We start from the raw sequence: 23,278 nt of genomic DNA, 5'->3' as shown, positions 1-23,278 counted from the left end.
CCACTACATGACCTGAGTGTCAGTTGCCAGGGTCACACAGAAGTGGCACAGGAGAGACTTCCTGCTGGTCCAGTGGTTAAGAGTCCACGTTCCACGGCAGGGGATGTGCTTCCATTCCTGGTCAGGGGACCAAGATCCCATATCTAGCCCTGACTGGTGAATAACACTGCAGGGACGACTAGAACAGTGTGCCCCAACTAAAGAAGACCTTGAGCACCGCAATGAAGACCCAACACTGCCAAAAATTTAAAAAAAAAAAAAAAGTAGCAGAAGAAAACACCTCTAAACAAAGGAGGGAATGCAGCAAGAGGAACAAATGTTTCTGTGAGCCTCTCTTTAGGGATTGTGTTACATCATTGATGTAGAATGCCTCATCTTTTACATAATACTCTACACTATGATACAAATAATATTCTGTATGAAAAAAAGTAGAGGTTGCTTTTTATCATAGCGATATCTGCTATATTAATATACTCTAACAGAAGTGCATGCATTCTAAGGAAAATGAGGTTTCTGGGGTGCCTCTTCATGCACATGCTATCTTGAGGCACAGTCTTGTAGAGGTCAGACTTGAAAGTCATTAATCAGCACATACTAATTAATTGCTCTTAATTAAATAGAAAAATAAAATGGAGAAAATTTCAGAGTAAGTAATAAACACAGTAGGTTAATGACTATTATTGTTATGTCAACTTCACTTCCAAGAAACTTTAAGGTATCCAAAAGCATGAGTCTACCCTCAATCACAATGATGGTATTTGACACACAATTTTGCTTACTCAAGTGAAAATTCCAAAAGGAACTTGACAGCCTAAGCTTTTGAGTAATGTACCATCTTAGATGACAGAGCATTATAGCCAGAATGGCCACATGAGAAGCTCCACAGGCCTGCTCCCAGTGACATAACCATACCTGACATTTTTTAAAAAGTGAGGGGAGAACTTCCCTAGTGGTCCAGTGATTAAGATTTTGCCTTTCAATGCAGGAGGTGCAGGTTCAATCCCTGGTCAGGAAGCTAAGATCCCACATGCCTCATGGGCAAAACACAAAAACATTTAAAAAAAAGAAGAAAGAAACAATATTGTTGCAAATTCAGTAGAAACTTCAAAAATAGTCCAGAAGAAAAACTTTAATTAAAAAAAAAAAAGGAGAAGAAATGCAAAGTGTCCAGAAATTTTCCTAAGGACATGCAACAAATGGAGAAAAACGTATTCAAGAAAACTCTCCTGAATCTCAGTAAGATTATTTGGAATCTGAGCCATAAACACACTCATTCCAGTTTAGTAGGATTAAATACCCATTTTAGGTGGGTATGGCCAGGAAGATGGGGTTCCTTCTTCCCTCAAACCTCAATCAAAGGATCCTTAAAAGGTTTACAGAGGCTAACTTTCAAGAGCCCCTAAGCCCCCTTCCTCCACCCAACCCCCACTCACAGAGCAGAGGTTTTCCACTCAGAGGCAGACTGAGAATACCAGGACCTTGCTCACCTTAACCTCAGCTTATTCATAGGGTGGAAGTTTCATGCTGGGCGAGACAAGCCACAAAAACCAGAGGCTTCGCCTGACCCAGAACACTGCTTGAAAAGCAGGAGAGTCAATCCACAAGATGCAAACCACTATCCCCACCCACAGCTCCAGAGCTATGACTCCACTGCCCAAGCCTCCACCATGAACCATCTTGGCTTCCATTTTCGGGGATATTTGGTGTGATTTTTTTTATTTGCATTTAATGCTTTTCATTATTACAACCTCCACCCAACACATCTAAAATCTCTCAACACATACTTCCTAATTCCATCTGTATTATTTCTAACTTTGATATTTTGTATCATGAAATCCCTCAAAATTGGGTCTATGTTACTGAAGTCATTAGTTTTACAAGAATAATTATAATGACGACTAATAACATGTACTAAGTACTAGCTTTGTGCCAGGCACTCTACTGCTTTACATAAATTATCTCGTTCTGCCACATCTAATTGCATCTAAGCATACGCTTAAATTTGCCAGTAGCACTTAATATTAATTAAAATAAAGACATTGATCATCTTCGAAAGAAATATCTCAATATACTGATGTGAAACCTATAGAATAAAATATTTTAAAGACATAAAATGTACACCACTTAATTATTATGCCATACTATTAAATTTATGTTTCTATTATGGAAAATAAAGCTATAAAATAAAAATAAAGTATCTGCTTTTTATCCAATTTATTTCTTACCCCTTTCTCAAATTTCTAGAAACCACAGCTTCTCATATGTCAAGTACGATTAGATTCGTATATTCAATTAAATCGTCTAAGAAAGTAATATATAAAGTAAGTATTATGTTCTTGCATTAACTCCCAAATTATGTTTTATAACAAATCACCCTGACATTAATCATGGTATGAGGGTTGAAAAGTAACACAGGATAAGATTTTTACTAATCCTTCACATTCCATTTTGAAGCTGTATGCTGCTCTTGATCAGAACTTTCATTTTATTATCAAGAATTACATTATTCTCCGAATGAGTGAATTTTCTGTTGGAGACAGGAAATGAAGGACTGCAAATGCTGGAAATGTATTTTTCCTGTCTCAGTGTTAATACATGATATATATGCATTCATATTAACAATAACTCTGAAAACTAGTTTCATTTCCTCTACACATAAGCAATAAACAGTAAGTGCAAAAATGTGAATACTAGCAGCAGTGATGTGGATACAGAATATGGGGCTCCATTTGAATGTACAGCCATTTCTAACATTTCATTAGAGCTCGTGTACAGGCAACTGTCGCAGATGTCCATCACAGTTGGCTTAGACGAAGAAAACAATGCAGGCTCTGAGGATAAACCGAAGCTGCAGCTCAAAGTTTCCGTTTCTTATCCAAGAACACCATAGGACCATTGTCTTCCTCCTTCAAGGCAAAAAAGAAGGAGTCAATTATGTTACTGATATTCTTCCACAGCAAACTGAAAAGTCTTTTCTACAGTCCAACAGGAGACAGCAACAATGAGAAGTTTTGTAAGAAAACATGGAAATTTCAAAAATATCTTCATGCTCATGTCTGTCACCTCTGCAATTTTTCCACATTTCTTTCTTTGACAGAATCTATTAATGCAAAATTTCATAGAAACATGTATTTTCAAGCCAAATAAATGAATGTTTGAACTGTTTTCTAAACAAAAAATTTGTATGTCATGCAAAATAATAAATAAAGCTTTTAGTTGTTGTCATTAATTTTGGGTGTAATAATTGCAGGTGGTAACTAAGCACAAAGACCACTTCTTCCTAGTCCCCAAATTCTATTGAATAAATGAAGAAATAATAAATACAGAATAACACAGGAAACAAGCAGACATTTTGAGATAACTAAGAGTCTTCTTATTTAGAAAATAATATCAGCTAAGATTTTCATTCAATACATCTACTCGTGTTACAACAGATGGGCTGGGGAAACACAACTGGTTCATACAGTTGTTGAACATGAACTAGTCCAGTTTTTTGGGCAACAAATATCTATTAAAATTATGCATATACTTTTCACCCAGAATTACACTTCTTGAAACTTATGATAGAGATACAATCACCTAATTATATAAAAATTTATGTGTAAGAACATTCACTGTAGAAAAAAAAAAAACTAGAGAAAAACTACGCAATTTCCTTTTTTAATAAACTATACTTTAAAATTGTTCATACATGATACATGTATGGATTTCCTTGTATATATGTACATACACATGACCACACATGTATGTATATATTCACATCAGTTCAGTTCACTTCAGTCGTTCAGTGGTGTTTGACTCTTTGTGACCCCATGAACCTCAGCATGCCAGGCCTCTGTGTCCATCACCAACTCCCGGAGTCCACCCAAACCCATGTCCATTGAGTCGGTGATGCCATCCAACCATCTCATCCTCTGTCTTCCCCTTCTCCTTCTGCCCTCAATCCCTCCCAGCATCAGGGTCTTTTCAAATGAATCAGCTCTTCTCATCAGGTGGCCAAAGTATTGGAGTTTCAGCTTCAACATCAGTCCTACCAATGAACACCCAGGACTGATCTCCCTTAAGATGGACTGGTTGGATCTCATTGCAGTCCAAGGGACCCTCAAGAGTCTTCTCCAACACCACGGTTCAAAAGCATCAATTCTTCGGCACTCGGCTTTCTTTATATTCCAACTATCACATCCATACATGACCGCTGGAAAAACCATAGCCTTAACTAGACGGACCTTTGTTGGCAAAGTAATATCTCTGCTTTTTAAGATGCTGTCTAGGTTGGTCATAACTTTCCTTCTAAGGAGTAAGCGTCTTTTAATTTCATGGCTGCAGTCACCATCTGCAGTGATTTTGGAGCCCAGAAAAATAAAGTCAGCCACTGTTTCCACTGTTTCCCCATCTATTTCCCATGAAGTGATAGGACCAGACGCCATGATCTTAGTTTTCCGAATGTTGAGCTTTAAGCCAACTTTTTCACTCTCTTCTTTCACTTTCATCAAGAGGCTCTCTAGTTCTTCTTCACTTTCTGCCATAAGGGTGGTGTCATCTGTGTATCTGAGGTTATTGATATTTCTCCCGGCAATCTTGATTCCAGCTTGTGCTTCCTCCAGCCCAATGTTTTCTCATGATGTACTCCACATATAAGTTAAATAAGCAGAGTGACAATATATAGCCTTGATGTACTCCTTTTCCTATTTGGAACCAGTCTGTTGTTCTATGTCCAGTTCTAACTGTTGCTTCCTGACCTGCATATAGGTTTCTCAAGAGGCAGGTCAGGTGGTCTGGTATTCCCTATATAGAACAATTTATTAGAAAACATTAATAATGCTAGGGTATATATTTCCAAATTAAATTTCAAATAAGATAGTGAGCCATGATCAAATATTTTAAGATTATGCCTCAAAGATATGATTTTGAAGGTAAAATAGGATGCTGTTTATATATACATTTGACAACTATAACCCAAAAAATTATAAATCAAAGTGACTGACATAAAACTAACTGATGATCCACATTGTCAAGCCTCAGAATTTTAGAGCTTTTTAAAGGAAGCCTAAAGGTCAGCATGCATGAATTTTTTGAAAAAGGAAAATAAACCGTAGGCCCCCCTGCCACTTGCTCAAATATGTTTCACATAACTCTGGAAGTTAGGTGGGAAAAAATGGATCTATAGTCAAAAAAACAGTGAAAACTCTGATCAAATTGAGTAAAACATGATTCTTTCATACAAAATCATCTGTCTCTAATACGCTAATGTGCATTGTTAATCTCCAAAAGGAAAACATCATATTCAGGATTCCCCAAATGTACGGGAACAGTCACCTCTTGATTTAACAAACACCTCGAGGGAACACTGCTCTGCAGAACACATTTGGGAAAGGGTGTTCTAGAGGTGGAGATTCCAAGTTTATGAAAGTAATTCAATTTCATTTTAAGAATATATCCAATTATTCTAAAAATTAAGCTGTGTGCGCTGTGCTTAATCACTCAGTTGTGTCCAATTCTTTGCAATTCCATGGACTGCAGCCCACCAGGCTCCTCTGTCCATGGGGATTCTCCAGGCAAGAATAATGGAGTGGGTTGCCGTTCCCTCCTCCAAGGGATATTCCCAACTCAAGAGATCAAACCTGGGTTTCCTGCATTGCAGGTAGATTCTTTACCATCTGAGCCATGAGGGAAGCAAAAAAATTAAGCTACCATGGTCCAAAACATCAGTTAGACAAAAGACAGATAGACAGATCCTCTTTTCCTTCTGTCAGCCACCACCCCTCTAGACACACACACACACACACACACATCACACACACACATCACACACTGTAAACCCTTCCCTTCAACCTCCCAATACAGTATAGAGCAATTTTGGTTGGATCAATATTCAATTTCTTTTATTGTGATGATGTAAATATTATCCGGCTTCCCAGGTGGTGTTATGGTAAAGAACCCACCTGAGAATGCAGGAGACATAAAAGACGCAGGTTTGATCCCTGGATTGGGAAAATTCTCTGGAGGAGGGAATTCAAACCCACTCCAGTTTACAGAGAAGCCTGGCAGGCTACAGTCCACAGGGTCGCAAAGAGTCAGACACCACTGAAGTAACTTAGCAAACACGAAAATATTATTCAGAGCTGAACTACCAGTATTAATACATCATTCATTTTCCTTTCTTGCACAACTTTTTGTTTTCTCTGGAATGAATCGTTATCTCAAGCTTTCCTCACCTAAGTACTCAATCCCAAATTGCCTACAATTGTCTGACTCTCCTCTCAAGAAGTTAAGACATATCATGCAGTCTATCAACTCTGTATTTCTGGAGGAAGCTCTTCTAGAACCTTCTCGCCTGCTAATATCCAGACTCACACCCTCCACGCTGGCCACCTCACTTCACCATCATTCTGGGGATCTCCTGTTTCCTGGATTCCACATCTGTTTTCTTGGATTACTTTGGTCAAGCACATCTGCTGTTTGAGTAGACGTCTTCCTGCCAGGGTACTGACGGATGAGTAGGGGAGGAGGTGCACAATAAAGATGTTACTTAATCCCCCAGTCTTCAGAAAGGTTTCCCAACCCTCAATCGAGCCTCAGTGCTCTAAGAGAGGAACTCTCCCTTCATCACAGCATAAGGACTTACGGGGATTCACCACAGATTAGAAGGGCTCCTAGAGATGTAACTGCTTCTCCAACAACTACTAACAAGTCCGGATGATTTGAGCCTCCTTCAACTTCTAGACACATCCGTTGCCACCAATTCCTGGGACTTTGAGAGATACTGTCATGTAAACAGCCTTGTTCCTTGTGTGTGATAAATCCATTCCCGCACAACCACCTGCTTCCAAAATACCATTCCTGCCGTCTCTTCTTTTGCTTTCTCTATTCTTGTAAGTTTTGACACTTAAAAAAAAAAAAAACTCTTTCCTGTTATTTTAACACACTTCATGGTGGAAACAAAACTAAAAGCCTTTCTATTTAATGGATTAGCATGATTTGATACATAAGCTCCTTTTTATGCATTTGTATATTTTCTGCTGCTGCTGCTGCTAAGTCGCTTCAGTCGTGTCCGACTCTGTGCGACCCCATAGATGGCAGCCCAACAGGCTCCCCCGTCCCTGGGATTCTCCAGGCAAGAACACTGGAGTGGGTTGCCATTTCCTTCTCCAATGCATGAAAGTGAAAAGTGAAAGTGAAGTCACTCAGTCGTGTCCGACTCTTCACGACCCCTTGGAGTACAGCCTACCAGGCTCCTCCGTCCATGGGATTTTCCAGGCAAGAGTACTGGAGTTGGGTGCCATCGCCTTCTCCATGTATATTTTCTAAACTTTCTCTAATAATTCTATCATTTGGTAATCAGAATATAAATTTACTTGCAGGGAAGGAAAGGTGACACAGATGTACAGAATGGACTTGTGGACACAGTGGGGAAGGGAGAAAGTGGGACAAATGGAGAAATAGCATCAACATATATACGCTATCATGTGTAAAGCGGATAGCTGGTGAGAAGTTGCTATGAAACACAGGGAGCTCAGCTCTGTGCTCTGTGATCACCTAGAGAGCTGGGATGGGGGAAGGAGAGGGAGGCTCAACTGGAGGGGGATATATATATAATTATGGCTCATTCACGTTGTTGTATGGCAGAAACCAACACAATATTGTAAAAAAAAATTTTTTTTAATTTATCTGGTATAATTATCTAAAGAAATGACATTTGGAATATACAAAGGTAATCAGGCTGACTTTCTCCCTCCTTAGGACTTCTTCCAAATACTCATTTATCTATATATAAATAATAAGAAAGTTTAACTATAAAAGGAAATTTTCTATTACCCAATGATCACTGTTCATAATGAGACCTTGAAGTAAGGCCATAATCTTGAGAAGTCTTCTAAATCATCAGCTATTTCAATATAATTATAACAGATGCTATCTTTCATGTGACTATTTCTGAACCTTAAATTATCTTCTATGAAGACACCCTAGGGAATGAGCGCAAATCAAATTACCATTGAAGAACTTCCTGAAAAGCTCTCAAAAATAAAAAAGCACATGTGCACGCATGTCCTTCTTAGAAGTTGCAGAGTTGCTTGGCTGACCTTTGTTCCAAGGAGTTTGGTTCAGCCAATTGATAACCCACTGCCGTGTCCCTCTTTAAGTAAGATAATTCAGTAAAAAATCTCCAAAAGCAGAGTCTTTATACTACAATAAAAAATATTAAAGAATTTTTTTAAAAGAAAGAATTAGACTCAGAGACATCAGTAACTTTGTCAAGGTCACACAGCTAACTGGTGGTGGAGTCAGAATGGAACCCAAGCCATCCATCCACCGCTGTGCCACCGGGGGCCTCCACTTTCAACCCAGTGCTCGTCACTGAGAGGAGGGTTTGAGAGACGCTTGTTGCTTCATTCTTTTGTGTGTTATTTGAATTTTCTGCCGCGAACATGTATTCTATTTGGAGACACAGGGACAAAGAACAGAAAGAAAATCAAAGAGTGACTCTTGCCACAGAAATTTCAATAGGTAATGGAGATGAACACATTTCAAGACAGTGAGGAGTAAAAAAGGAGATGAGAAAGGGGTGAAAAGTATAAAGTGACTGATTTTTAAAAGGGCAAAAACACCTTGAACCCATGATGCAAGCATAAATTAGGCTAACACTTAGGGGATACTGGGGCTTCCCAGGTGGCACTATTGGTAAAGAATCCACTTGCCAATTCAGGAGACACAAGAGACGTGGGTTCAGTCCTTGGGTTGGGAAGATTCCCTGGAGAAGAGAATGGCAACCCACTCCAGTATCTTGCCTGGGAAATCCCATGGACAGAGGAGCCTGGCTGCCTACAGTCCATGGGGTCACAAAGAGTCAGACACGACTGAGTGACTGAGCACCAACTGGGGATATTAGCAATGTGATACCAAAAATGAAAGCTTGGATGTCCTTTTTCCCTAGAAATCTCAATCCTAGGAACCTATCTAAAGAGATAAGGAAGGACTTCCCTGGTGGTCCAGTGGTCAAGACTCTACCTTCTAATGTATAAAGCACAGGTTCAATCCCCCCTGGTCAAGAAGCTAAGATCCCACATGCTTTGTGGTGCAGCCAATAAATAAATTAATAAATTTTTTTAAAAGAGAGATAAGGAGGCAAAGATATGCAAGGATTATCTGCCCTTTGTTATTTGAAATGTGCAGTGAAAAGAGCTCAGGGTTTGCAGTGAAACCTACCTGGGTGTGAACCTTGGGTCTGCAGTGTACTGTCTGTGACCTGAGCAAGTTACTCAACCCCTCTGACTTAGGGTCTTTATTTCTAAAATGGAAATGAAAGAACATGACTCACGAGATCAATGTGAGGATTAAATGAGATAAAATATAGCCCAGGGTCTGAAACACAAAACAGCGTTCATTCTTTCCTGTCATCGCTCACTAGAATGTGTTACTTAGAATGAAGGTGTAGGGTTTCTCTGGTGGTTCATGGTAAAAAATCTGCCTGCCAGTGCAGGGGACATGGGTTCCATCCCTGGTCCAGGAAGATCCCATGTGCTGCCGAGCGACTCAGCCTGTGTGCCACAAGTACTAAGCTTGTGCTCCAGAGACTGGGAGCCGCAAGTACTGACACCCATACACCTAGAGACCGTGCTCCGCAACAAGAGAAGCTGCCGCAAGAAGCCTGTAAACTGCAACAAAGACCCAGCACAGTCAAAATAAAATAATAAACGCATTTTTAAACTTTAACCAAAACTCAAGAACACATCAGGTTGCTTTGTATATTGCATACATGTTATTATTGTTTAACTGCTAAGTCATATCCAACTCTTCTGCACCAAAGTATCATAAACCACTAAACTTAGCTTTTAAAGTTCTTCCCAAGCCAATCTACCTTATGCTTTTTTGACACTTTCTCAATCTCAATTAGCACTCAACTCATTAACAAAACTGTTTTATACACAACAGTGAGTCACATTTTTCTTCCTTCTTCCCTAATCCCAAGTGTGTTGTAAGGGTGATTGAGTATCTAATTACTTCTTAATCGAATGCACATATTACACATTTTTCACTAGGTTCAAGTTTAATGCTTTCAGTCCAGAAATCAAAGTCAATGAAATTAAGCTGAATTGGGATTTGAGCAACTATTTTAAGGAGAAGGTTTGTATTATGTCTAATTATAAGTAAATGTGGATTTTAGCATTATTTCCTATGGAAATATTTCAGGTCCAGAAATGTGCCATAAATGACTAATTTAGATGATTAATAACACTGTTATTCATATTTACAATCTTTTATTCCTCATTACAGTGATTTTATTGCTGGGACCCACTAAATATAATTATTATTGAAATAAAAGATACCATTAGAGAACCATTGGTTGTACCCTGACTAAAATTAGAATCAACATTCATTCGTGTTTGTGAAAAATTACATGAGTTTCTCTGTACCATATAGGTTACTGGAAATCTCACATGCTGCTAACACAAGAAAAACATAAATCTTGGAATACATTCATCAAAAATATTCATTTATGGTAAACCATAAAAAATATTACTATCAAAATGGTGCTCCAATTCAGTTCATACTTTACCAGGAGACTATTTCGAGGTTTTTTGTTTTTATTTTTCCTTTTGCATTATGCAGGAGTTAAAATAAAAAACCTCTGAAGTAGTTATCTCATACAATGAAGGTTTGTTTGCTTGTTCCTAGATATGGAAATCAACCATCTGTAATAATTTAGCTGAAGGCCTCTTCAGGCAGAAGACTAGATTAAATAACTTTCTGAGATCCAATTCAACTCCATGCTTCTAAGATGTCTTTGAAAATATATTCTACAGACAAGCCCTCAAAACTTATGAGTTTCTAACCACTAAAAGTATAAGAATTCAGAAATTGTGCAGGCATTTAAAGAAGCAATGTAATAGAAAATTTGTTTTTTTTTCAGTCGATAAGCCGTGTCTGTTTGCGACCCCACAGACTTCCCTGTCACCATCTCCCAGAGTTTATTCAAACTCATGTCCATTGAGTCTGTGATGCCATCCAAGCATCTCATATTCTGTCATTCCCTTGTCCTCCTGCCTTCAATCTTTCCCAGCATCAGCGTCTTTTCTGAAGAGTTGGCTCTTTGCATTAGGTGACCAAAGTACTGGAGCTTCAGCTTCAGCATCAGTTCTTCCAATAAATATTCAGGGTTGATTTCCTTTAGTATTGACTGGTTTGGTCGCCTTGCAATCCAAGGGACTCTCAAGAGTCTTCTCCAGAGCCACAGTTCAAAATCATCAATTGTTCAGCACTCAGCTTGCTTTATGGTCCAGCTCTCACATCTGTAAATGAATACTGGAAAAATCACAGCTTTGACTATACAGACATGATAGAAAATAGACTCATCCAAAACCAACATGGTTTTATTAGTTTAACAATTAATTTATTCTGAGAATGGTATTGCTGTGCTTAATCGCTCAGTCGTGTCCGACTCTTTGGACCTCATGGACTGTAGCCCATCAGGATCCTCTGTCCATGGGGATTCTCTGGGCAAGAATACTAGAGTAAGTTGCCACGCCCTCCTCCAGGAGATCTTCCCAACCCAGGGATCAAACCCAGGTCTCCCACATTGCAGGTGGATTCTTAACCATCTGAGCTGCCAGGGAAGCCCATTAATACTGGAGTGGGTAGCCTATCCCTTCTCCAGGGGATCTTCCCCACCCAGGGATTGAACCAGGGTCTCCTGCAATGCAGACGGTTTCTTTATCAGCTGAGCTACCAGGGAAGCCTGAGAATGATATTACATAGTGTCAAATCTCTTGATAGGAGAAACCTCCATATTATCCAACAAATATTTCAGATTCTGTATAAGATATTGGGCATTGTCTAGACTATTTTAGCATTGTATGCTACCAAAACTAGTTTTAACTGGCATGTTTGTTTAATTAAAACTGAAGGATCAGAATGATCAGAATGGCCATCATAAAAAGACTACAAGCAGTAAATAAGGGAGGAGTGTGAAGAAAAAGGTACCCTCCTGCACTGTTTGTGGGAATGTAAATTGGTACAGCCACTATGGAGAATGTATACAAAGGTTCCTTAAAAGACTAAAAATAGAGTTATCATCAGTTCAGTTCAGTTCAGTTCGGTCGCTCAGTCGTGTCCAACTTTTTGTGACACCATGAACCACAGCACGCCAGGCCTCCCTGTCCATCACCAACTCTGGGAGTCTACCCAAACCCATGTCCATCGAGTCAGTGATGCCATCCAACCGTCTCATCCTCTGTCATTCCCTTCTCCTTCTGCCTTCGATCTTTCCCAGCATCACAGTCTTTTCAAATGAGTCAGCTCTTTGCATCAGGTGGCCAAAATATTGGAGTTTCAGCTTCAACATCAGTCCTTCCAACGAATACTCAAGACTGATCTCCTTTAGGATGGACTGGTTGGATCTCCTTGCAGTCCAAGGAACTCTCAAGACTCTTCTCCAACACCACAGTTCAAAAGCATCAATTCTTCGGCACTCAGCTTTCTTTATAGTCCAACTCTCACATCCATACATGACCGCTGGAAAAAACATAGCCTTGACTAGACAGACCTTTGTTGGCAAAGTAATGTCTCTGCTTTTGAATATGCTATCTAGGTTGGTCATAACTTTCCTTCCAAGGAGCAAGTGTCTTTTAATTTCATGGCTGCAATCACCATCTGCAGTGATTTTGGAGCCCAAAAAAATAAAGTCAGCCACTGTTTCCACTGTTTCCCCATCTATTTCCCATGAAGTGATGAGACCACATGCCATGATCTTTGTTATCTGAATGCTGACCTTTAAGCCAACTTTTTCACTCTCCACTTTCACTTTCATCCAGAGGCTCTCTAGTTCTTCACTTTCTGCCATAAGGGTGGTGTCATCTGCATATATGAGGTTATTGATATTTCTCCCGGCAATCTTGATTCCAGCTTGTGCTTTCTCCAGCCCAGTGTTTCTCATGATGTACTCTGCATATAAGTTAAATAAGCAGAGTGACAATATACAGCCTTGACGAACTCCTTTTCCTATTTGGAACCAGTCTGTTGTTTCATGTCCAGTTCTAACTGTTGCTTCCTGACCTGCATACAGGTTTCTTAAGAGGCAGGTCAGGTGGTCTGGTATTCCCATCTCTTGAAGAATTTTCCACAGTTTATTGTGATCCACACAGTCAAAGGCTTTGGCATAGTCAATAAAGCAGAAATAGATGTTTTTCTGGAACTCTCTTGCTTTTTCCATGATCCAGCAGATGTTGGCAATTTGATCTCTGGTTCCTCTGCCTTTTCTAAATCCAGCTTGAACATCTGGAAATTCACGGTTCACATATTGCTGAAGCCTGGCCTGGAGAATTTTAAGCATCACTTTACTAGCCTGTGAGATGAGTGCAATTGTGCGGTAGTTTGAACATTCTTTGGCATTGCCTTTGGGACTGGAATGAAAACTGACCTTTTCCAGTCCTGTGGCCGCTGCTGAGCTTTCCATATGAGTTACCATATGACCCAGCAATCCCACTCTTGGGCATACACTGAGAGATAGTTCAAAAAGATACATACATATATAATTTAAAAAGATGCATCCACCCCAGTTTTCACTGCCACATTATTTACAATAGCCAGGATGTGGAAGCATTCTAAATGTCCATCAACAGAGGAATGGAAAAGAAGATGTATTACATATACACAATGGAATATTACTCGGCCATAAAAAGAATGAAATAATGTCATTTGCAGCAATATGGATGGACCATGAGGAAACTGGAAGAAAGGCTAGTCTGCAAATCGTGATCATGGCACTTCTCTGGTGGGCCAGTGACTAAGACTCCATGCTCCCAATGCAGGGGGCCTGGGTTGCATCCCTGGCCAGGGGACTAGATCCCATATGCTGCAACTAAAAGAGATCCCATGTGCTGCAACTAATCCCTGGCGCAGTCAAATAAATAAATAAAAATCAATATTTTTTGAAAAACACACAAAAGTAACCAAGTGGATTTGAATAGAAACAAAAGAATTTTTTTTTAAAAAAAGGAAGATCATAAATTCAATCTTTTATATACTGAGTCTGAAACTCAGTATATAGGTCTTTGGCACATGCAGAAGAAAAGTCATGCAAACAGCTGGGCATCCAATTCCAGAGCTTAACAGGGAGCCCTGGTGCAGGCATATAAATGAGGGTTATCTGCATTCGGGGGTAACAGAGGCTGAGGGTGTAGGTGATTCACCTACAAAGAGAGGAGGCCCACTAGGCTGAACCATGACGACTCCAACAGCAAGTGCCCTCTGGCAAGGTCTCTCTATGTGCTGGGTTTTCATAGTTCCTGGGTTATGACAAACATGCTTTCCTAAGTTTTGACAGAGGGGACGACAAAAGACGAGATGTTTGGATGGCATCACCAATTCAATGGACATGAATTTGAGCAAGTTCCAGGAGACGGCGAGGGACAGGGAAGCCTGGCGTGCTGCAGTCCATGGGGTTGCAAAGAGTCAGACATGACTGAGCAACTGAATAACAACAAAGTATCTATGAACTTCATCATGGAAAATAAGAGCTGGAAAGAACTGACAGTGGAAAATGAAATGAATGCTTCTTTGTGAATTATCTTTTCTTAATAAGCTCCAAACTGGAAAAACAAAATTTAAAAATTGCTTTGAGGAAATACCAATAATGAGCATCCATGAGGAAAGAGACACAGTACAACATGTTTAGGTGAGATGAACCTGGTCTTGGTGTCTTTCTTATGGAAAATATATGAAGTTTAAAATAACAAAATCTACTCTACTTAAGGTATCCTAACATATTAATGTTCAACATAAAAGCTGACCCATGACTGCAAAATGTTTTCTTTTCTTCCTCCCAAATACAATTTTGTTTAAATTCAAGTGAAGGGGGAGGGATAAATCATTTCAGCAATCTTACCCTCAATAAATTATTAACATTTCAATACACACAAAAAAAGAGACAGATATGGAAGTAAGGATTATTTTCCTTCTTTGGTCATCTTGAAGAAATGTCTATACAGTTTTGATATTTTTCATTCTTGGGTTAATAACAACTTTTATATCATACAATAAACACATAATAGATGGGCTGAGTACCCTTGGTATTTTAATAGGCCTTTCTTGAAATCATTTTGAAGTCCTTTAGGAAATTCATTCATTTTTGGACAATTCTATATGATATAGTAAATAGAAAACAGCTATATCCATTGAGCTCTCATTTCTCACCCTAATGCTGTATATCATATTAAATTATTAGAGTGAGTCAAGTCCAAGTTCTATTGACTAAAAATATGGCTCTGAGATTTCCATTTATCCTGGAAGGATAATAGCTTTTGCCTACTTGGTCATTCAGAGTTGACATTATCCCTTCCCCACACAGCCCCTCCTTTTCCATAATGGCTTGGCCTTTTCTAACCTCCAACTTTGTCAGGTTATAAAAGAAAACTGATAAGAAATTGATGCTAGCTATAGTATTTATTAAACTTAAGAAGACAACGTTATTAACTGCAAAAGTATACATGAGGAAGAATTCAGTATAGTCTGAATGTGACTTCGAAGACCCAGAAAAGGTCTCTGCCCAAATATGAGGGTAAGTTTGACACAAGAATTATTCAGAGATACTTACTTATCTTTTCTCTTCTTACCTTTTTCTTTTTTTCTAATATATTTGGAGCACACTTATAGTTTCCCCTTAATTAGAATTCTGTGGCATTGGTTTTTACAGAAAATAATTATAACTAACTATAGTTACTGTAAACATGTGTTCTGCTTAACAATTAAACTGAGTCACAGGGGAAATAGGCACATTTTTAAACAGAATAGCTTTCTAATAATTGGCTAATATTTAATGAAACAAACAGGCAAGTAATTATTTCATTTGAAGGTTAATATCAATATTATGATAGAACCTGAAGTCATGTTCAGACTGTATGTGTGCTTTTGCAATTTATAACATCGTCTTCTTAGATGTAATAAATGTCACAGGTAGCATCAAACACTATAATACTAACCTTCCAATGAAATAATTACTTGCCTGTTTGTTTCATTAAATATGAGTCCGTTTTTAGAAAGCTATCCTGACTGTTCATATATTTGCCTGAATCCCCTGTGACTCAAATATTGTTAAACTGCACACATGTTTGCAGTAACTATAGCTAATCATAATTGTTTTCTGTAAAAACCAATGTCAAAAAATTCTAGATCATCTCCTTTCCCTCCCTTAAAAGGGGAAATGGTAAGTGTGCTCCCAATAGATTAGAAAACGAAAAAACGGAAGAAGAAAAAAGTATTTCTGAAAGATCCCTGTGTCAAATTTACCCACATATTTGGGCAGAGTCCCTTTCTGGGTCTTTGAAGTCACATTATCATGCCAAGGGCAGCAAAGAAACTGGTCAGAAAGCTTGGTCTTATTTCTGATTTGTTGTGCCTACGGTTTGGTTCTCCTACACCCATAAGTTCGATGGGTAAACTGGCTCCCAGAAATGTGAACTAGCCTTGGATCTGGATGAGTTACATGTGAACTCTTCAAACAAGTACAAAACCATAGTTCATACTTCTTAAATGGTAATATAAAAAGTCCCAGGTAATTCATGGGAATAATAAGTCTCGGTTATCAAAACCCTCCAGATGTCTAGACACGTCATGTAAAAATGAATGTCATTTTAAATCCCCAAACTAAAGTTATTTTAGTAAAGCATAGCTAAAATAAATCTGAATTATTTTGAACATTTTTTTAGAAAGCTATCAGAAAAAAAGTTTTTTTCCTTCTCAGTTCTAAGAGCTTAAATGAAACATTCATGCATTAAATTCAAAGTCTGACTGTCAAATCATTTCACTTTAATAAAATTTGAATTACCTGCCTTAGGGCATTATTAAATATCAAATAAAAAGCACACATCCATAAGTCTGATTTCCCAATATAATTTTTATGTAGAAGTATGACTAGATTTGTATTACACATTTCAAGATAAAAGGATCAAAAATGTATTCATGAAAGGATACAGTCAGAAGTGAACTCATCTTTGAGAGAATTTCTCACCATTCTTAAGAATCTGGGGAAAAATGACCCCCTTTCAGGAATCTCAGCCACCAAGACAAGGATAGCAATCCATCCTCTCTCTTAAAATATCTATACTGTAATTAATTGAAAACTTTGAGAATTACACATTGTCTTCTTATCATACAATGAATACGAAGCATATGTATCTGAAATAGATGCAATCTCCTCATAAACATTTAAGGGTGTGTGTGTGTGTAAGACAGAGATAACATAGGGATGATTATTTAGATATTTAGAGAGGCAATTTGCATGGAGGGCAAGATAAGGATCAAAAACTCAAGCCAATCATCTCATTTCATAAAAAATGTCATTTATGGTTACTGATATTCACAGAAGAGTATACCAAACCTGCACTGGATAAATTCACAAACTCATGCTCACCAGCCTCACTGTGCCTCTCTGCCTGCCCTCCAATGAGTCCTGCCTGCACCCCTCCCCCCACCCTCTGCTCCCAGCTTCTTCAGCTTCCCTCCCCGACTCCCAGCTCTTCCCCAATCCCCCTTAAACGGTAAAGCAAGTCACAAAATGCTGTCTATAAACCACCACCTCCTTCCTTCCTCTGAATGCATGGAACGTGTCTATTCCCTTAACAAAAGTCAACCTCCACTTGTGCTTAGAATTCCATCCCCTGGCAACTTTTCACAGACTTTACTGCTAGGATTAGCCTCTCGAGAAACAGCATCTTCAGCCCTGCCTACCTACTGGCTCATTCCCCACCCCTCATATAGAAAGTTCCAGTATTTCTCGTTTAAAAAAAAAAAAGCCTTCATTTGGAACGAAACTGGGTCACCTGTAGAGATACGGACAGACCAAGAGATGGTCATACAGAGTGCAGTCAGAAGGAGAAAAACAAATACATTAATGCATATATATGGAATCTAGAAAAATGGTACAGCTTAATCTATTTGCAGGTCAGGAATAGAGACGCAGACTTAGAGAATGAAGGTGTGGACACAGCAAGGGGAAAGGAGGCGGTGGGATGAAGTGAGAGAGCAGCACTGACACATATACGCCACCGATGCTGCTGCTGCTGCTGCTGCTGCTGAGTCACTTCAGTTGTGTCGACTCTGTGTGACCCCATGGGCTGCAGCCCACGAGGCTTCTCTGTCCATGGCATTCTCCAGGAAAGAATACTGGAGTGGGTACACTCCACTCCATACTGAACACTATATGTATGAGAATACTGGAGGAGTGCCTTGCTCCAGAGGATCTTCCCGATCCAGAGACTGAACCCCGGTCTCTTGCTACAGGTAGCTTCTTTACTGCTGAGCGGCCAGGGAAGCCCCACATGTACACTACCATGAGTAAAACAGATAGCTAGGGGGAAGCTGATTCATTACAAGGTATCGCCGCCTCCTCCCTTCAAACTCCACTTCTGCCCTGTGCAACCTACATCCCTCATCCTCCTGCTGTCCTGAGGGCCCGAGTGTGGAGATGCTCCCTGATCTCTGACCCTTACTGCTTATGACAGAGGGCTCTGTCAGTCAGGCTGCCCGAGTCCAACTTCCACTTCCACTGCTCAGCAACTTTGGGCAAATGACCTAACTTCCTGGTGCTTTGGTTAACTTATCATAAAGCAACACATAAGGTTTTATGAACACGTGAGGTCATCCCCATGTATTATTAGAACATTATTTGTACACACACATGCAGACACACATAATCTATGCCCACAACTCCCACATTCTGTTCAGACCTCTTTTCTGATCTCCGCTTTTGAAATTCCAGCTTCCTTCGTGGCGGGTCCACCCACTGTTGTGATTGACAAGCCACTCTCAGTCCTCTCTATCTCTCCATCTCAGACAGAACCTATCCAGCTTCCCTGTTGTCACTCTGCCTACGGTTTCTAAAGCCCCAAACCCCAGCTGTTATCATTGATAATTCCATCTCCTCTCACTCACATGCAACTTACCCCTAGATATCACTTTCAAGACTCTTTCACAAACATAAACCTCTCTCCATCTGCACTGTTCCTAGTCTGGTACCCAAGCTTCCATGCCTTGCACCTTGGTTACCCAATGGACTTCTAAAATACCTTTCTACTCCCCCAGCCTGGCCCAGAGTAATCCAGTCCATTCATTCTCCAGCCACTGTGATCTACTGAGAATATACAGGGGTCAGGCCACTCCCTTGAGAACCCTTAGACGTCAACACATTGACAATGAGATAAAGACATCTAACTCGGCTGACAAAGCCCTTGAAGACAGGGCCCCGCCTGACTTTCCCTTTCATTTCCACACCGCAGACTCAGGGGGCTTCTTTCAGGTATCTCAGCGCACCAAAGTCTTACCATCTCCACAGAGAGGGGACCCTCGAGGATCTTTGCAAAGATATTCCCTCTAGCCAAAATCTCCTCCACTCCACTTTTTTGTTCTTCTCATTCACAGAATTTATTACAATTTGTAACTGTACTTTTGAAATGTTTTTACATTGTCCTGCTCACCATCTCAGGCTTAAGCTCTGTTTTTTAAAATATTTTTTGATGTGGACCATTTCTGAAGTCTTTACTGAATTTGTTACAATATTGCCTCTGTTTTACACTTTGTTATTTTGGCCATGAGGAATGTGGGATTTTAGCTCCCTGACCAGGATCGAATCCACACACTCTTCCAGGAAGGTAAGTCTTAACCACTGGACCACCAAGGAAGTCCCAGACTGTGAGCTCCTGGAGGCCAGAGATTTCAGTTCCTCTGTGACTCCCCCATCCACTGGAACACTGACATAGGGTGAGAAGACACACTCCCAACAGACCGCTAAACAGTCAGAGCTCTGTGCTGACTCCTCGGAAACTGTTCCAATAGGCACTTTGCTCTCACGGGAAGCAGCGGTTTCATAGCAACACACTGACCTAGGTATGTGATCCTGGTCAATCTACAAAGTGAAGAAGTAACCCAGTACACAGGCATTTATATATATTTTATATTTTCCTTGTTTGTGATGTTTATTTTGTTAGCTCCTTAAGGGTAAGTAACACATACATTGAATCCAATATATTAAAATGTATAGATTATTAGAATATTCCATCAGTAAAGAAACATGCTGCATTTATATAATCACCAAGTGCTTCTTGATCTATCGAATAAAATCACTTACACAGGGTAAGTATTATCACTCTGGCCTGATCTACCCTCACTACCTACCCCAATAAGCAAGATGACCAATCTGCACTGGACAAGTGGCCAGCTTTGAGGCTCAACAACTCCCAGCCCCTTCCTTCATGCTCCCCATTCATCAGGAGATAACAGCTGCAGTTTCAAGCTACGACAACACAGCAAAGTACCAAAGAAGAAGTACTTGCGTATCATCATTACCCTGCCTCAAGTGCCTTCCCTTATGAAAGCTGATATTAAAGCAAAACCTATCAATAGAATGAAAGGCTGCACTGCTGGAAAAACATAAGGAATGTAGATTTTTCCCTAAAGGGTGTGAAATTTTTACAAACCACCTGACTTGTAATGAATGGGGCTTGAGAATGTGTCCTAAATTTCAATGAAGTGCATTCACATTGCAAAATTAACAGGTTCATCATGAGAGCTGCTTTCACGTGCAGGCTCAACGGTGTGCCTGTTTTCCTCATTTAATCCACACGTACCCAGATGAAGTACCCACACGTACTCTCAGCTCCTGTTTTCTCTGGCTACTGAAACGCAGCTCTAATGACTCTGTCACTGAGCGGCTGCGTGGGTCTAAAATTGTCTCCCAAAATCCCGTCACAGCCCTCCACGAGCTCTGCCCCCTTCACGTGTGTCCTCAGCCTTCGAAATTCTTCAATCTGAAAATAAAAGCAGAACAGAACAGATTAATTGTCAACCGGCCATAAGCAAGATGGGAATCTCATCGATAACTTAAAATATGCATAAATTACAAGCATTTAAAAAGAGAAAATTAAGCTTCGAAAAAGAGAAAAACTGAGTTCATTCTTCCAGAGCTAAGACATTAGACACAACCTCTACAAGAGGAAAGAAGACAACAGAAGCAGAGATAGGAAGGCCTCCAGATAAACCCAAACAACTGTCAAAACCTGCTGGATCTGTTCATGCAAAAAGGATATACATCTCTCTCAAATAGCTCTTATGGGGATATTTCTAGCAGTCCAGTGGTTAGAATTCGATACTTCCAATGCAGGGGTCACCGGTTCTATCTCTGGTAGGGGAACTAAGATCCCGACATGCTGCCTGTTGTGGCCAAAAATAAAAAAGATAAAAATAAAAAGGAGATAATCTGTAATACCTAAAAAAAAAAAAACTTCCATGTCTGCCGTAACATAATAAGAAAAAGTGAACAAATGAAGAAATGTTCTGAAATGCTTCTCAAGTATATCTCTATACTGAATCATGGTGTTACTATATGCTAACTGATTATATGTTAAATATATTAGATGGAGGCTTTTTCATCAAAAAACTCCCTTTGCTGCTTGTTGAGCCCTCCAAAGAGCAAAGAATGCCTCTGATTTTTCAAAAGTTTAAGCCCATCTTCTTCCTGTGACAACAGTGATTTTCAAGTTTATCTCCCTTCTCAGGCAGCCTCCCCAGATCCCGTGGTTTCCAGTTACGCACTATTGGTTACCACAGTCCCAAGAGACCATTCCCATCAGCTCACGGCAGTCTCCCTCACTGGCCAAGTTGTACCTCCTGAGAACTCATAGTCTGCCAGACACCACCCACTGGAAGTGTTTGAGCAACCAGCAAACACGTGAGGAGCTTTTGCCAAGCTCACTGCCATCTAGCAGTTGATTTACCTTTGTCAAATCATCTGTTATTTCCTTTAAATGCCACATAAAATCACATGAGACATTCTTCATTCTTTACACAAAAGGAGAAACTGAGGTCAGACAGGTTAAGGAAGATTCCAGATAATCTGGGTCTGACAATTCCAAGGCCACGTGCCCTCTTCCCAGTCCCACAGCCACCTCTTCAGAAATTCTAGTCATCAGTAGACCCTAGAGCCAGCATATAACCCAGGACATTGAGCAAATGTGACGTGAATAGCACCAATCGACCAAAGCATCACTGTCTGTGACTCAGAGGCTTCTACCCACAAAGGTTCACAAAACACTGACACAGACTTAATCCAATCATGAGGGGGAAACCCACATGATAGTAACTAATTCAGGGTTCCAATAAAAACCTAGAAATCCACAGACTTTAGAGGACCCATGGGACTCCTATAAAATTTCACTGGTGCATTCTCCTAAGAGGTTCTCTGACTCCAGAAGAGTCAAATCTCACAAGATTCTAATTCAATCCACTCACATATGAATTGGAAATCAGAGCTGGGAAAAATTAAATGGCTTGCTAGATCAGAACCCAAGTCAGAAATTTGACTTCTAGTTTCCCTGGTGGCTCAGCAGTAAAGACTGCCTGCCAATGCAGGAGACACGGGTTCTATCCCTGGCCCGGGAAGATCCCACATGCCACAGAGCAACTAATCCCATGTGCCACAACTACCAAGCCTACGCGCCAAGGCTCGGAAACTGCAACTGCTGAAGCCAGCGCACCCCAGAGCCTGTGCTACACAGCGAGAGAAGCCACCACAATGAGAAGCCCTTGCACCGCAATGAAGAGCAGCCCCTGCTTGCTGCAACTAGAGAAAAGCCTGCACAGCAATGGAGACCCAACACAGCCATGAATAAATAAATAGAATTATAAAAAGGAAAGAAATTTGCCTTCTAAAGTTCTATTTTCCTATCTCTTCAAACACTGTTTGATTTCCCTAAATGGGTTAACCCTGATCCTATTAGGATTGTCCTGTTTTTTTAAAATAACATCCACATGCTGTTTTTATATAAAAAAGTGCCAGTCATATAAGCCATGAGATTTTTAATCTATATAATGGTTTCTCACTAGACCTTCTCATGGGTTTACAGGAGGGAATATGGCAGTACTCATATTGCTTGTTGCACCTGAAAAATGTCTAGAGCCAAGTCTTCATGAGAATCCCTTATAATTATTTGTGAGGTGCATTTTTCTTAGATTTCCCTGAGATGGAGTGAAAGGGAAACTTCTTAGTCAGAGGAGCCTATGATTTTTCAAAAAGAAGATGAAGCTCAAGGACAGACTGCATCCAAAGGCTGGTTCTTGTCCAGTCTCTGCTACCCAAGACCCAAACAACCCAACTGCTCTTCCTTTTCAAGCTCAGTCTCCACCTGTGAATAACAGAGATGAAGGTGATAACAGTGTTCCGGGGTGATATGAGGTAAATAAGATCATTCATGAGAACACTCAGCACAGCTCCAAGCACACAGAGAATGTTCAT

The 23,278-nt window shown here is 40.0% G+C and overlaps 1 protein-coding gene across 4 annotated transcripts in view; it reads right to left on the bottom strand.

Moving 5' to 3' along the window:
- Positions 1-1,687: 1,687 nt before the first annotated feature.
- The window catches only part of CA8 (carbonic anhydrase 8 (inactive)), an 82,579-nt gene continuing 60,988 nt past the window's right edge, over positions 1,688-23,278 (bottom strand). Inside the window, exons 8-9 of one of the 4 annotated variants that reach the window (XM_086336886.1) lie at positions 20,616-20,795; positions 1,688-2,906 (exon numbers count right to left, since the gene is read on the bottom strand). In XM_086336886.1, coding sequence (XP_086193012.1) covers positions 20,661-20,795 — 135 coding nt within the window. In that variant the 3' untranslated portion in view covers positions 1,688-2,906; positions 20,616-20,660. Of the gene's footprint in view, positions 2,907-10,239; positions 11,302-19,928; positions 20,796-23,278 lie in introns of those variants that run through there. The other 3 variants (XM_086336887.1, XM_086336888.1, XM_086336885.1) reach the window with 3 other exon arrangements.

Source organism: Bos grunniens, chromosome 14, assembly GCF_055505025.1.
Source record: "Bos grunniens cultivar Pamir isolate PY7600 chromosome 14, Bosgru_T2T1.0, whole genome shotgun sequence".
NCBI classification, from domain to species: domain Eukaryota; kingdom Metazoa; phylum Chordata; class Mammalia; order Artiodactyla; family Bovidae; genus Bos; species Bos grunniens.
The sequence above is the reverse complement of the archived record's forward strand: the minus strand, read 5'-3'. Positions and strand labels throughout refer to the sequence as shown.